Source organism: Haliaeetus albicilla, chromosome 9, assembly GCF_947461875.1.
Source record: "Haliaeetus albicilla chromosome 9, bHalAlb1.1, whole genome shotgun sequence".
Taxonomy (NCBI): domain Eukaryota; kingdom Metazoa; phylum Chordata; class Aves; order Accipitriformes; family Accipitridae; genus Haliaeetus; species Haliaeetus albicilla.
This window is the reverse complement of record NC_091491.1, coordinates 21867357-21882771: the sequence shown is the minus strand read 5'-3', so window position 1 is coordinate 21882771 and position 15415 is coordinate 21867357. Positions and strand designations below refer to the sequence as shown.

Here is a 15415-nt window from a genome sequence, read left to right as displayed (position 1 = left end):
GCCTACAGAGCTGCTGTTAGTGGGTGTTCCTCCTTATCGCCATCGTCATCATGATACTGCCCCTAGAAATACAGTTGTAGACATAGGCCCCATCATGATTTACAGATACTCACCAGGCTTGGAAAACATTGACACACGTGATATACTAGGACTGAAGCTTGAACTAAGGGGCCAAATTTTCACTAGAGCACGTTACTAGTTTCTGCAGTTGCAATAAGGTTCTTGCAGTGAACAATTGTGTCAAGCTGGAGGGCTGTTGTCTGTCTGGTTGTCACTCTCTGCCATCTTTGGAACTTCCCTCAGTCCTCTAAGGAATCGTCTCTGGCACATCCCCTGGGATTCGCTGTGGGCTAGACTGAGAAATGGTGCTTTCCAGGAGTCTTTTTCTCATCTATGGCTTTCTAATTTCTCTTTCATTTTAAAGGCCAACTGGCTCCACTGTACATTACAGCGAAAGGAATTGCAGCAAAAGGAAGGTAGTGGGAAGGTATTCAGTCACGTCCAAGGTCATCATTTAATGAATGTTCTGTTTTTGAAATTGAAGCTGTAGCAGTATTGATCCTCTACAAAGCTGTAGAGGTAAAATCTAAAAGAAATTTTCTAAAAAAAGTGTAAGGCTAGTGAAAAGTAGTAATGATTGGAGAGAAATTGGCAACATTAAAACGTAATTATTCCTTGAGCTTTAAATCTCACGTGGTCTGGCACCTGTTGGTAGTACTTACTTGGTGAAGCAAGGCTGAGTAGAAATGTAAAATGGCAAATGATCCTTTAAAATGCAAAGTGCAGCTGAAAACATAATTCTCAATTTAGTGTTAAGCCTTTTTCATGTGTTAATTTTCTCTTTTAATGTAACCCTGACACTTGAATATTCAAAATGGCTACATCAGCTATTCAGGAAAGACAGGAGGGTATTCACTGTAACAGAAGGGTGGCTGATGGATGAAAGATGCATGATTTTGTGCCAGAAGGGTGAGGAAGATGTAAGCAGAAGCTCATGACTGTACTGAATTTAGACATGAAGTTCAGCTGTGCCCCTTAGGGACGTTTGAAGTGACTGTGGAAGTTTGCTCCATGGTTTGGGCTGCTGCCTAAATAGATGGTTCTACCTTTCAGCTTTTTTTTTTTTCCCCCCTCTCTCTTTTCTTACACCAGAGCAAGTGTTTACATGACTGTGTGATGTGCCAGATCAGAGGGCTCATCCACCTGAAAATAACCTGGCAAAATAAAATACTAGATTTTGCCCACTGCAGTTTTCTGAGGCAGACCCATCTCAAGGCCATTTGAATGCAGGTGGCTGCAGGACAAAAGGGAAGAATGAATAAGAAGGGGTGGTAGAAGGGATGTACAGCTTAAACATCTGTAAGCTTATGGTAATTGTGGAATCACATGGGTATACTAGTTAAATACCCTGAAAAGAAAGTAAATGTTCCTTTCAGTAACTTTTTAGAACTGCAATGTTGCTGTTTTAAAAAGTACTTGCATGGTAAAAAAAGTAATTTTTACTGTATTATGTTACTATATTTGTTCAAATTACATTGCTGTATTCTGAGAAGTCATTATGCAAAAAACCTGTTTACAGAATTGAAGTGGCTTTTTGTCATCTTTCATGTTTCTTCAGAATATAAATATTTGCATCTAAAACCAATTTTCAGTACCAGAGAAGGAAATTCCAGAAACGTATGCAGAGAGATGGACAGCATAAAACCAACCCAAAACCTCAAATCAGCTCAGTTCCAAAATACAGTAGATGGAAGTATTGAAAAATATACATTCCACTGTATTCATAGCTACTCAAGATTCTTTTTGAATTCTTCATCATATGACTAAACTGCTTATAGCTCTGGTGGTAGAGATGGTGTGGTATTTCAGATTATTCTAATTCCAAGCAGCTAAATGCAGTCTATTTTAATAACAATATTATATTGAATTTTGAAACAATTACATTTTGTAACATTACAAAACAAGTTACGCTTTACGGAGGAATGTCCTTGGGATTTTCAGGATTTGCATTCCTTTCAGAAATTGAAGCAGTCATGACTTACTGCTGCATTGTTCATCCCGCATGTTAAATGTCATTTGCTAAGTGTACATGCAGCATTTTGGCTGGTTGCATTGTTACTGTGTATTCCCAGCCTGACAAAGGAAGTCAACATTGTTCAAAATGGGCAATAAATCAACGATGTTGGATACTAGGATCTGTAGCTGAATCCAAGCTGGCTGATCTTTTTAGGGTGCCAAAAATGTGCTTAGTTCATTGTCACCCTCAAAACAGTGTTGTCATGGTTATGTAGCTGTTTGCACAGTGGGAGCATAGTTGATAGACACTGGGCCTCATGCCTTTGTGTTGTCTGGGTGGAGGTAAAGGTCCTTGTTCTTGAACTTATAAACCCTTCTTTATCAACTTGCCCAGCGCAGCAGAGCTGGTGTTTTTCTTCTTCCTATTCCTCCTGTAGAGAAGTTAGGACCAGGGTTAGATTAAGAGTCCTCGAAGACTTAGGGTATTGGTTCTGTTCAGGCATCTGGGGAATGAACAATTTTGGTGCCCATGGAGAAGAGGCCTTGGTTCAGAGACTCCTGTTGCAACTCTCTTAGCGTTCAGGAGTCCTTGCTTGCTGGTGACCAAAGCCCACATTGGCAGGGGAGGTGGCAGTGAGGTTTGGCTGCAGGAAGAAAAAAAACCAACGAGGGTCAGTAGCAAAAAGAGTGGGAACTGCTGTGTAGAAGTTTGAAATGCTGGTAGATAGAAGCATCAACCTTCCCTGCTTTTTATGATAGACAGTTTAATCCATCAGTATCATTAGTTGGTACTCACCTAGCTTCTTCGCACTTTTTTGGTGTCAATTTGGCAGAATTAACCTAAGCCGTAGCACATTCATACTGTAGTTCTGAATTGTGTTTATGTGGTGTCATTTCTCATGCGTATTTTTCATGCTTTCTGCACGTCTAGCTCATAACCCAGAGGGAAATATAACTATGAATGCTGAAAGCTGACTTTGCAGAAAGCATGTTTCTTTTATCAGCAGTTACGTTCTACCAATGCCAACGTACCTAATTGTTAAAAAACGCACTCTATTTAATTACAGCAAAGTGAGGTCCTAGCAAGCCTTTCTCTGGTAAGTCTAATTTGTGTTTTTATTGTAATTTCTCTAAATATTTTGGCAGTCTGTACAAGGACACTGCTAAATGATGTTGACACACTTTTCCTGTTTGGAGTTGGCTTTTTCTTGTACAGTATGTTTAATCTAATCATTATATCGTGACAAAGCGTGGCATGAACGTGAAACTGTGAGACGGAAATAACTTAGGTTACAAAAACTAACTGTCTTCTCAAATAGAGATTTTGAGTTGCTGAAGGGGTGTACTAATGTGGTGGTTCTTCTCTTCCTATGAAAATACTACTTTATTTTCCACATAAATATGGAATTTTTCACAGGGATAACTGATGAAACTTAGTGTTTCAGCTGCAGTCACTAAACAAGTATAATGGAGAGGTCATACATTAAGCCAGATTGAAATATTTTCTTACTTCCTAACTCCTGTAGTGGTTTGAAATTACCAGAAGAGCAAAGCTTTGGGAAAAACCTTCAAAGCAAAACTATACAGTGAAAATGCATGTTCTTTTAATTTCAGAATAAATACCTGTCTAGTGAGAAGATACAGGCAAGGAAGTCTAAGTTTCTCTAAGTAATGTAAGATTACAAAAAGTCACAGCAGTTGAATGACCATGATGTGCTTTGGCAAGTTTTTATTAATTCAGGAGATGGTAAGAAGGTTTTACAAACAAACATTTCTGTAAATGGATTGAATAGTATATAATCTGAAAGGAATAATCTTCCGTCCTTTCAGGTCGACGTACAGTTTTTACTAATCCATCCAGTCCTGCAGACAGGAAGCCAGTTTGGGGTACTTTTGCCAGATGAATTGATTGTCACTCTGCTTCCCCTTGGGAGCATTGTGCTCTGCTTTCCCAACAGCCTCTGGTGTGCAGTAACTGTGCAGCTCCGTGGGGAGAAGCTGCCTGTAGATCCTGACAGTAATGGTGCGAGTGTGACATTTCTGAGGCTTCTGCGTTGGAAGTATGATGTTACCTGTGGAAGTAGGGAGGAGATGTTTGTCAGTGGAGACAGCCTGGGCCCTGGTAAGCTGTGCTCCTCCAACAACAGCTTCTGATGGAGTGAAGGACAAGGTGATGCCTCTGCTGCTGTTCCTCATGTCAGTGTGGGTCTCTGCCATTTACTTGGTGTAAATGGGCAGGATGCAGACAAGAAAAGGGAATTGATGATCTTGGCTTTGAGACAGGTTGCTCCTGCAAGCAACCAACAGGACTGTTGTGAGCTGCCAGGAGGACTTTCTGCATGAGTCTTTCCCTGTGGAGCTCGTGTTAATGTTGCATGAGTTGTGAGCAGGAGGCATGCATTGCAACCCCTGGCTGCCTCCTCATATAAAGTTTTCATGTCAGCTACTACTAAGCATCAGCAATCAGAGCTATTAGATCACAGCCAGCACGAGGTTACACCTTTATTGCTGTACTGGTACAAATGTTGACTTTTTTTTTTGCCTTTACTTGTTCAAGTCCATTGATACTTGAATGAGATTAGTATGGCTATAGTTGGCTTTCTAGCAGAAGCTGAGAACAGCTACCAGCTACACAGAACTAGGATGCAAGAGAGTGTAATATGGTGGGTGGGAGAAAGTATTTGATGAAAGGTAGCTTTTGAGCTGTACCTCTGCTTAGGAACTGCCGTATCTTGAATACATCAGTAACTGTAAGATTTTTACACTGTTGTTCATTCCTATGTCCATATAAAGCTATTTGGCAAAATGTTACATTGTATAGTTAAATTATGTGGTAATGGCCATGTATGAAGATAGACCTGATATTGTAAGATACAGTTCCACACTGAAGTACTGACTGAGCACATCCCAGAGTAAAGACACAGTTGTGCCTGTATCAAGGTACTTAAAATGATGCACTTTACTCCTCTAAATTACTGATCTATCTATTAGCTGCCTATTTATGTTACAGTTTGGGGCAAATTAGGAAGAATGTCTGTGGCTTGCCAAATGAGTCACTTCAGTGTTTATAATGTCTTGGTGATTTGCCAGGTAAGCATCTGTGCCAAGTTCAGTTTCTCATGTGATCAGGAAGTGATACAGGAGGATGCACTGAGGACTTCCTCCACCCTCTCCCCTCAGTGCTCTGACTGGAATGTGGCAATTGTCTTGTGCTTTAAAGAGGAAATTTTCAAAGGCGCGTAGAGCTAAATCTCATACAGAAGTCACTGAGGTTTCCTTTGAAATTCTGACATTTTCCCTTTTTATGTCCTTCTTTCAGTCTCAAATAATCGAGTACCTTTTTAAAAGGAACTCCCCGATCCCTGAGCATGTGTCCTCCTAAGAAAGCTTGCTTACTTGATGACATCTACTCCCTGTTGTTTCCCTGTGTCTATATTAGCATTATTATTTCATTTCCCCCAGGATTATTAGTGTGGAATAAAGTATCATACTTGCTTCGGTGGGCCAAATTTGCCACCGTACTTTTGAAACAACCTATGAGTGCTTCTGCAATAGTGGAAATAGGAAGTGTCAACTTAAATGTAAATACTGTTTAAGCTTTCAGATTCCTTTTACGTGGTTTCGAAAGAAGGAAGGGGGATTGTTCAAGCTGATCTGGCGTGGAGAGCTCCTTTGAATCGTTCTGAATCCTCCTGCAAGTGTGATATGAGGCGCTTGGGGGCTTATGCTTAGTTTTGATTTTTAATGATTAAAATTAGGGGCAAAGAGGTGGTTGTTTTCTGCTCAGGTGTGGGACCAGCCACCAGAAAATAATATTTTTATACAGTAACTTAACTATCACGTGGATTTGAAAATCAACTTTTTACTTTTTTTTGAAAGAAAACTTTCGCATGACACAGGTGTTGTTTCATTTCTGTATTTAATATGTGCAGAAAACACTTTACATGGTATTGGCCATTGTGAATAATATAAGGACTTCATTCACCTCTAAAACATGATTGGATGGTAAATTTTGCAGGTGTTCTCTCGCTAGACTTCTCTTTTTATTTATTTCCATTGTGATTACGTGTTTCTTACTCATCTTCTTTCAGAAATGGTCTTTGCAATGGGACAGTTTATCTGGTGTAGTTCTTTAAAAGGAAGAACATGGAATTGTGACTTACCAAGTAAAGTCTTGCAAGATGTTTTTTGCAAGGCATTTATGCCCCTGTCTGCTGTTTGGTGCTTTATGAAAACCAGCTGTCACCTAGGCTCTTCAGGCTTTTGAGAGTCTGGTGATTTTTGCTTCTTCTTGAAACACTTCATCACCCTGTCATTAAATAAACAGAATGGTTCTATTCAGCTATATTTAAGCATTCCTGGACTTAGCACTTATTTTGCTGGAAGACAGAAGTATGTCTGCTGGTGCAGATGCTTTATTTGATCCCATGTCAGTCATCTACTTGTGTTTATAGGACTTTGTTTTCATTTTTATTCCTTTAGTACTTTTAGAGGTTCTTGGCTTCCCTTTGCACTCTACCTGAGCTCTAAAACATGAATGAATCTGACTTATCCAGGCTGCAAAGAATCTTTCATGGGTGCTTTTGACCGCTTACAGCTAAATTACCATGTTTGTCTATGGAAGCACAGAAATAATAAATTTCAAAGTCATGTATTCCCCTTAACGTGTCTTAATGTGTTCCAGTCCTTCTCATCAGCCTAATACTGGAATACAGAAAATGTGGATTAGCCTGCTGTCCAGTAGCATGAAGAACATACCCAGTTGTTGTAGCTGCCCATTAGAAAAGTCTGCCAAAGAACTGAAACTGCCATTCTTCATTTGTCCATGGCTCCTCTTTCCTCATTCCCTCTTTTTTTTTTTTTGAATGATGAATTTTTGTTTCTTTTATTTAAGGACAGAGTATGTTAAAGGAAGCATTTAGATTTTGCAGCCATTTGCTGTTGGCTGCATCTGTTTTAATAACAGCATAGAAGCTGAAGCCCTCTGTTGCTGGGGCCCAGGGACGAGAACAGCTAGAAATAGAAGGAGATTATGACATAGTGTGTATTTCTAAGACTATGAAACAAAAGTGTAAGTGAAAGTGAAGCTACTGCTGAACATAAAGTTTATCACTGTTGCTGGGGAATAGCATACGCCTTCTTCAGGACTGCTGTGAACTTGGCCAGACAAAATAGGTGGAAGGGCAGAAGGTGGGGAATGTCTGCATCCTATTATGAATTGGAGGAAATGACTGTCTGCACTCTGTACGCTGGTGGCCTCAGTATCCTGCTCGCGGGCTGGTTAGCGCTGTAGGATACTGAAGAAAAAGTGGTGAACTGTCAGCTTTGGTGTTTAAAATAACTACTAGGGATGAGAAAAAGTTCTTTAAAAATGTTACGGGTTTTCTGTTGGCTTTCTTGAACTAACTGGAAACTTTCTGCTTTCTTTCAGGAGCATTTTTTTCTCCGAAAACATTGCTGCTAAAAAGCTTCAAACTGGAGAAGTAAATCCAGTCAGCTTGTCAGGTCACTGGCTCAATGTAAAAGTGCTTTCATGAGGTAACGTTGGGCCAAAGTCAACTTTTCTTTCTCTTTTGTAAATCTGCAGCCAAGCAATGGGCCAGAAAATCTCAGGGAGCATAAAGTCTGTGGATGTGAGGGAGCCCCCTTATAGACCCGTTAAACGAGAGCTGAGAGGCCCAGATTTTTGCAAGCCGGCGCGACTGGACATGCTGTTGGATATGCCCCCTGCCAAGCTGGAGGTCCAGTATAAACATGCTTGGAACAACGAAGATCGCTCCTTAAATATATTTGTAAAGGAAGATGATAAACTGACTTTTCATAGACACCCAGTTGCCCAAAGTACAGATTGCATTCGCGGCAAAGTTGGCTACACGAGAGGCCTGCATGTCTGGCAAATCCACTGGCCCACGAGGCAACGGGGAACTCATGCTGTGGTGGGCGTCTCCACGGCCGAAGCTCCGCTGCACTCGGTGGGGTATACGTCATTGGTTGGTAGCAATAGTGAATCATGGGGCTGGGATCTGGGACGCAACAAACTCTACCACAATTGTAAAAACCAGCCTGGGGTCACGTATCCTGTCTTTTTGGAACCAGATGAGTCTTTTGTACTCCCAGACTCCTTACTGGTGGTTTTGGATATGGATGAAGGGACGCTTAGCTTCATGGTAGATGGACAGTATCTTGGAGTGGCCTTCAGGGGACTAAAAGGGAAAAAACTGTATCCCATAGTCAGTGCAGTTTGGGGGCACTGTGAAATTACAATGAGATACATCAACGGACTTGACCGTAAGTGTTACCGTATTTCTTCATTACACTGTCTTTCAGCTTTTCTCATGTAGGATTTTTTCTTTATCCTTTTGTTGTGCTGGGGGGGAGTGGACTGTCCACTGTAAATAGATTGCGTTCCATAGTTACTGCCCACAACTGATATCTATCAGTTGTGTCTTGTAATGACGGTGTGGATTGTAGCAAAATATCTTCCCTTTTGGCAAGCAATCTGTGTCCAAAGAAAGTGAACAAGTTGAGAAAAAAGATACTGAGAAACTGCCTGGGTATATTTAACAGTAAAACTCTTTGTTTACTGGAGGATATGTTTTAGATCTGTGGTTTTCAAATGGGATTTGTGGATCCTGTAAAAAATTTCCTGTAGTAGTGGGAACTTTTACATGGTGTGCATAAACATACTTGAATTCAGGCCAGTAGGCTTTCTTTCCATAGTTGCCTTTCCAGGACCCTCAAAAGCAGCTGTGGATCCCCAAGAATCTGTGAGCTCAGGTCAAATATTGCTTTCAGCAGTTTTCCTGAAAGAGCTCTGTTCCTTAGTTCATTTCAGAAGGTGCTCTCTCAGGGTATTTTCTTCTCCAGAAATATGGGATTTTGGATAAGCATTAGCTATTTTTGATCTAAAGGGGTAATATCAAATTAAATCATTACATAGTAAGGAGGAGCATGTTGCTGCTGTGAAGCAGTAGCCCACCAGAAGATGAGTTGCAGAACTGGGCCTTGTCCAGTTCTTCTCACTGCTCAGGAAGATGTGTGCTCTGCCAGGTCCATACACAGTACAGTGTATGTTTGGTCATGCCCAGTTATCTACCGTCAGCTTATCAGCTGCTGTGAATTGGGGAATGGAAGGCTGAATGAGGTAGTAAGTAGAACTTTGTTCTTGTTTAAGACTGTATTATCTGAGCCATAGGAAGAACCATGAATATAAATATATAGATTTAACAAAAACAGATGACTGAACAAAATTTTCATGGGTTTTGGGCTTTATGGATGGAACTTGGTCTTGTAAAAAGATAATAATAGCAAGTGTACAATACCTGCCTTTCAATTAGTAATTTCTAAAGGAATTTCCTATTCTTTTCAATTAGAATGGGGTGGTCTCATTTTTTTTTTCTGTCAAAAATTAATTCTCTGCTCATTAGCCTTACATCTGACATACAAACTAGAAACATAATTTAATAATTTGACTCTGTTTAAGATTACCTTTTCATAAACATCTGTAATAAGCACTAGGGGTAGAGAATCTTTAACCACAGAAGCCCTGCAGGTTATTACAGCCAGATGCTAAACAGCAGCTTCCTGAGTGCTTTCATACAGGGGAGTATCAGATGATTGTAAGTATTTTGCAATTACTCAAGACACTGCAAAAAGTGGTGTGCTGACAGCTTTTTTTTTTGGGGGGGGGGTAGGGTGGTGGGGGAGAGATATTTTTTGCAAACTGAATATTTGTGTGCAAAAGTAGTTTTTATAAACTAGGATCTGCCAAACTAAGCAAAGTACAGCTCAGCTTCGTCCACCATGTCCACACAAGGAATCATTCTGCATTCCATTTGTAGCCTTCACAGGGCTGCTCAAGGGAGCTCTAGAAAGATGAAAACACGGGAGGAGGATGTGAATGAGTTTGGTAGAAATTTTAAAATAAAAGGGGCTAAGTAGAGAAGGATAGCTGTGGTGTGTGAGACAGCAGAGAGAAAAATTCCCATTCGGTTTCTCGTGGGATAATTTTGCTGAAAGAGGCCGGGTAGCTTCCTAAACTATCCCTGAGAAAGTCAAAGTAGCAATGTTTGGGTTTGGTTTTTTTTGCGGGGGGGGTGGGGGTGGTGTTAAGTGTGAACCTATGTAAAGTAAACTCCCATGTAGGCTTGAGTGTTAATCTGATCATGTGAAGAGGAAGTTTAAAGCCCCTTTGTGTGGGGCAGTTTGACATCCTGGAACCACATCATTTGTTATCGCATGTTCACTGATCCATTACTGTCCTGCAACAAAAACAGCATTCAGGAAACCAAAGTAGCTTGTTTAGCTGGTGCTCTAAAGCAAACACCTTCTCTTTGCTGAAAGTCTTTCTATCCAGCCAGCCCTTGTGTAGCAGTGCAGGTTTGGTTGTGACAGTCTTCATGTTCATTCTCATAGCACTTGATATTACAGGTTTCTATAATTGTTTTTCTGAAGATCGGAGTAGATCTTGAAGAATAAGGAGATGCTCACGTGTTCACAAATTTAAATACATTTGAACGTACATACATGTGAGGTTTTCTTTGTTGTTGTTTGCTTTTTAACCTTACAAATTCTCCTTTTTTTTTTTTTTTTCCTCCTTCCCTGGAAGTATATCTTACTGCTGATTGCAGCTTTTAGTAGATCTGGCAATAGTAACTTAGTTGTTCTTGAAACTGTGCTGTCAGTGACTTGTAACTTGCTATTTAGTGATTGATTGTTACTGCTCAGAATGCATACCACAGCTTGCAATGGCTGTTTATGTGGTGCCTTACAGAGCAGATGGAGACCTTGGCTGCACGGATTTCTAGTGTTTTCAACACTTGCTGTTTAAATAGAAGACCTCTGAATACTTTAAAGGCCTGTGTATTTCAGTTGCCTGGCAAAGGGTGAAAGGCTTGCAGGAATGGAAGAGTGAAAGGATCAAATGATGGGCTTTTGCAGCTGCAATGAACTTAAACATATGTCATAGCAGTATAGAGATGATGCAAACTTTGAAGTATGTTAATTACTGGATAGATGGCAGAATCCTAGAAGGTTAAGGCTGCAAGTCAAACATCAAGAACCTGTGTGCCCTCTGGGTATTGGTTCTAGAATATGCTGTAGTTAAAATCAATTGTCGTTCTTCCAGCTGCATGTGATACCCAGAGTATTCTGCTTCAGAAGCAACTTTGAGCATCATATGATCATGTGCTGTGACTTTCACAAGACAGTTTTTCACTCACATTTGAGGGTCTCAGAGTTGCAAATGTTTGTTAGGGCTTGGGAGGGAAGGCAGGGGGACAGTACAGAGAGTGCTCATTATAAGCACACGGAGTTCTTCCCAGGACAAACTTCTTTGATCAGATGCTATCAGTATTTACCACACTGATGTTTGCCCAGTGCCTAAGTTTTACAGAATTTTACATCAGACATCTGACTCATTGCCTATTGCAATAATTAAAAAAACCCAAATAACACAAATGCAGTATATGTTATTTTTCAGATGCTCTTTTCATCAGAGTATGTGCCCGTTTAAAAAAAGCTAGGCTATTTACATCTGTTGTCTGATGAGGAGTCCTGAAGACTGTTTATAGACTGGAACAGAGAAATAGCGAAACACTTTTGTATAAATGTACATTGCATATCATGACTGATACATTAGTACTTCCGTGTTTAAATAAAGTGGTGGGAGAACAATATAACAGTGCCATGGTGGAAAACTTGGTCATTGAGTAGGCAAGTTGAACACAGTGATTTATTTTGATCCTTAAAAATACCTGACGGAATAGTTGGTATTTTGACTTCCAGAAGTCAAAATACTTTTTATAAGCATGCATTACAGGTCTGGATCTGCCCTGTTCTGAATCGGTGTGGAATAGCAAAGGAGAGGGTCTGTATTCTATATACAATAATAATAATAGGTGATCCATAGACATAAAACTTGATAATGCAACTCATAGGTACAAAACTTAGAATTTAATATCTTCCTAGGTGGGGAGAAAGCAGAAGGAGGCTGCAGAAAGATTCCCCCCTCCCAGCCACCCTTGTGTGATAGTGTAGAGTTGGTTGAGATGAAATACTGAGTGCTGGCAGGAGGGTTTGTGGGGTTCTGCTCATCTTGGGAACTGTCCCACATGCATATGTCAGCACAGCATGTTCTCACTAGTGTCATGAAGAAACTTCTGCAGTTGTGCATCAGCACTGGCCTTCTGGCCATTGCTAAAAATGCCTGCTGGTAGCACTTCCAAATTTCTTCATCTAAGAAAGAAAGGCTAAGAAGAAGCTTCAGTAGTCCACAGCTGTGTTATGGTTTATTTGCATCCTGACATACCTGTGCTTTTTTTTTTCCTGCTCTGGTTCATTAAGGTCCCATGGTAACCGCCAAATCTGACAGTCTTAAGGAAAAAATGCATGTTAGTGTGTTCTGATCATGTTTCCACTGATTTCCCATTCATCCTGTTTTTAAGAAATGAGAACCTTGAAGAGCAATGATTACACCTCTGTTCTCAAAATTGAAGTGAATGTTGTAACCTAAAGTTGAGCTTTGAATATCATATTTATTACTCTAAAATAGCAATTAGAAATTTGATAGCCTTGCATAATCCTTTTATGAATTTGCTCAAGCTATGATGCTGGAATTGCTCAGCAATGTGAACTAATTCTTACAAGTTTGTATTAGAAGTGGAAATTTGTAAAGGGTATTTATTTTTGGATTTGCTCTGTCTGTATTGCTGTTGGGAATTGTACAGCTTAAATCCAAGCTTCAGTGCAAATAATGATGCTTCTGCAATACATTATCCAGTGATGCATTTACTTTATTGCCAAAACTGCGTGTGCTTTGTCCACTTTGACTATGATTTCATACAAGTTTCCTCCTAAGTTATATTTCTCCTTAAGGTACTACTTTATTTGTCTCTGTAGCCATGGAAGTTTCTTCCCTTCTCTAATCACAAGCTCTTTCTGCAGATGGCCTCTTTTTCTTCCCTTAAAGTCAGTGTAGCTTCTCTATTAGGAGAGGCAGATGGCAACCTAATTTCTAGTTTGGGCTCAGAGCAAATTCCACTTCAAAAAGATTAATATAAGACAAGCCTGATCTTCTTGGAGTATATTGTGGTGAGTGGCAATTTATATACCAGTCTTCAGATTATAGCAAAACCCATACTTTCGTGGTAAATCTACAGGCAATGTGCCCGAAAACGAGCACGTCCAGAAATGCTGCTGTGTTCTGCAGATGTTTCCACTGAAGGTAGTGACGGTGCTGTCTACTTCTCTGTGTAAACGGTAGGAAAGCTGCCCCAGCATTAACACTGTGTTAAAATAATGCTGAGGCTGTGAAGTCAAACACCCAGAAGTTGGCAAGTGGCAGAATGGGATTTGCTTTTTGCAGCTGTAATTCTGAGCTCGGCAGCCTTCAACTGCGCTGTGTCCCACCCACTTTCTCACAGAAAGTGTTTCACTCTTGTAAAAGGGCGTAAGTTCTGCTGCAAGTCATCCTTCCGTGTTCCTTTTCTGCTAGCATTTTTTCCTTGAGTATTTTGTCCCCAGTCCTGTGTGTCTGAACTGGTGTATTTTGTAGTTTCCCCAGGATAGCCAGTGAGGAAACCTGATGGAGCATGACAGTCCCTGTGGTCTCAGGTTCAGTTTTGTGTTGCCCTTTGGGGATAACAAATGAAAAGTCCTGCTAGTGAGGACAGGACTGGATCAAAGTTCCCCCTTGTCTTGTTTGATTTGTGCATATACAGAGAATTTAAATAACTTTAGTCTTTTACTTTAAACTGTTTTGGGGTGGGACTGATGATTAGATCTGTCTTCAAGCCTGTTATCAAACCTGTTTTTTGCTGAAAAACCTCCAACACTAGAAGTGTGAGATGGGGCATTTCAATCTTTAGCACTGAAACTCAGGATTGAGGCAGAGAGGAGATATTGTTAGAAGTTACTGACACAACTGAACTTCATGTGCAAGAACTACGAGGATTCTTTCAGTTGTTTAAGCGTTATTTTTACATGTTAGTTGGTGGTAAAATACAGAAGGTAAAATGGTGACACTCCAAAGAGGATATCTGTTGGTAATTTGAAACAAACTGAGCATTTCATATAACCTTCTGCACACTGGCCAGGATTCTGCATGACTGGTTTGGAGTTGTAAGTCTTCAGCATTGGTGCTAAGAGTGTCTGTTGCAATGGGAAGATTATTCACTAGGAGCATAAAATATTTCTGGTAATGCTTGTTCAGCGTGGACTTAGCAGGCAGTCATTGAGTGAGGCAGGTGTCCAGTGTTACCTCAGATCAGTTGGTCAAAGCTATACCTGTATTTTCCATGGACATGCCTAAGAAAAACCAAATTTGGTAGGTGTGTCAAATTCATGTGATGAATAACAACATAAGAGTATCTCCCTGCCTTATGTGAACACTTTTTCTAAAAGTAATGAACTTCCAGATGTGGCATATCTTTGGGCTGGTTTGGTGTTCTGGCTTTTTTTTTTTTGGTTGGTGGTGGTTGTTTGGGGTTTTTTTGTGGTTTTTGGGGGTTTTTTTTAGGAGAAGATTACTTATTAGCTTTGTCTCTGCCAATTTCTTATCACTGGTTGGCCAAACAAATTATATTATTCCAGAAAGTGATTTTTATGAAACCAGAATGTGTTTTCAGCAAGGAAGTACATAACATTAAAGAAGAATAATTTTTGTTTGAGATTCACAGTTGCATTTTTTCACAACAGGCATTTTTATTTCTACAGCATGCTGCATCTCTGTTGCAAACGGGAATTCATGTCTGCATGTATTGTTTGGACCTGAAATTTAAAGATGTGCTTCTGCTTTTCAATAAGAAGTAACTATAAATGTTTAATAATATTCTTCTTGTGTATTCCACATATCTGTATGACTAGTCACTGTGCTACTGAATAGGCTACAAAGCCTTGATACAGCATCTTGAAGCTAAAAAAAATTGCTGCTGCTTCTCTGTTGTTTCAGCAAGCTTGATGGCTACAGTTTATTTAACCAAGACAAAGTGATTATTTTCTTTTAGATACTGGTGCTTTTTCTTATTTCTTGTAGTGTTTACCTTTTATTTTTTGGCATTCTCTTAAGCAGAGAGCCTGTAATTGCTTTCCAAAATATGTTCCTCTGTCCATCAAAACAAAACAGAGTGTGGGGTTATATTAGTACCCTGTTCACGCTTTCAAAATTGAAATGCTTTATGCTTCTGAAAATTTCTCATTTCCAAGTAATTCGTATTATGTAAAATATGCTGTTTGGAGAAGATTTTTTAAAGATCTTAATAAAGGTTAAAATATTTTTTAAAGGCTTGGGAATTAGGTTTTTAAAGCACTTAATGATTTTTTTTTTAAATAGCAAATTTTAGTTTTAAAGGTAGCATAAGTATTATGAAAATAATGTATTTTCACTGAACAAAGAACTTCT

General features: G+C 39.7%; 1 protein-coding gene across 5 annotated transcripts in view; it reads left to right on the top strand.

The window, feature by feature from the left end:
• The window catches only part of SPSB4 (splA/ryanodine receptor domain and SOCS box containing 4), a 185441-nt gene that overhangs the window by 114417 nt on the left and 55609 nt on the right, over positions 1 to 15415 (top strand). Inside the window, exons 2-3 of one of the 5 annotated variants that reach the window (XM_069792082.1) lie at positions 7448 to 7521; positions 7604 to 8304. In XM_069792082.1, coding sequence (XP_069648183.1) covers positions 7611 to 8304 — 694 coding nt within the window. In that variant the 5' untranslated portion in view covers positions 7448 to 7521; positions 7604 to 7610. Of the gene's footprint in view, positions 1 to 7447; positions 8305 to 15415 lie in introns of all 5 variants that reach the window. The other 4 variants (XR_011326133.1, XM_069792081.1, XM_069792083.1 and 1 more) reach the window with 4 other exon arrangements.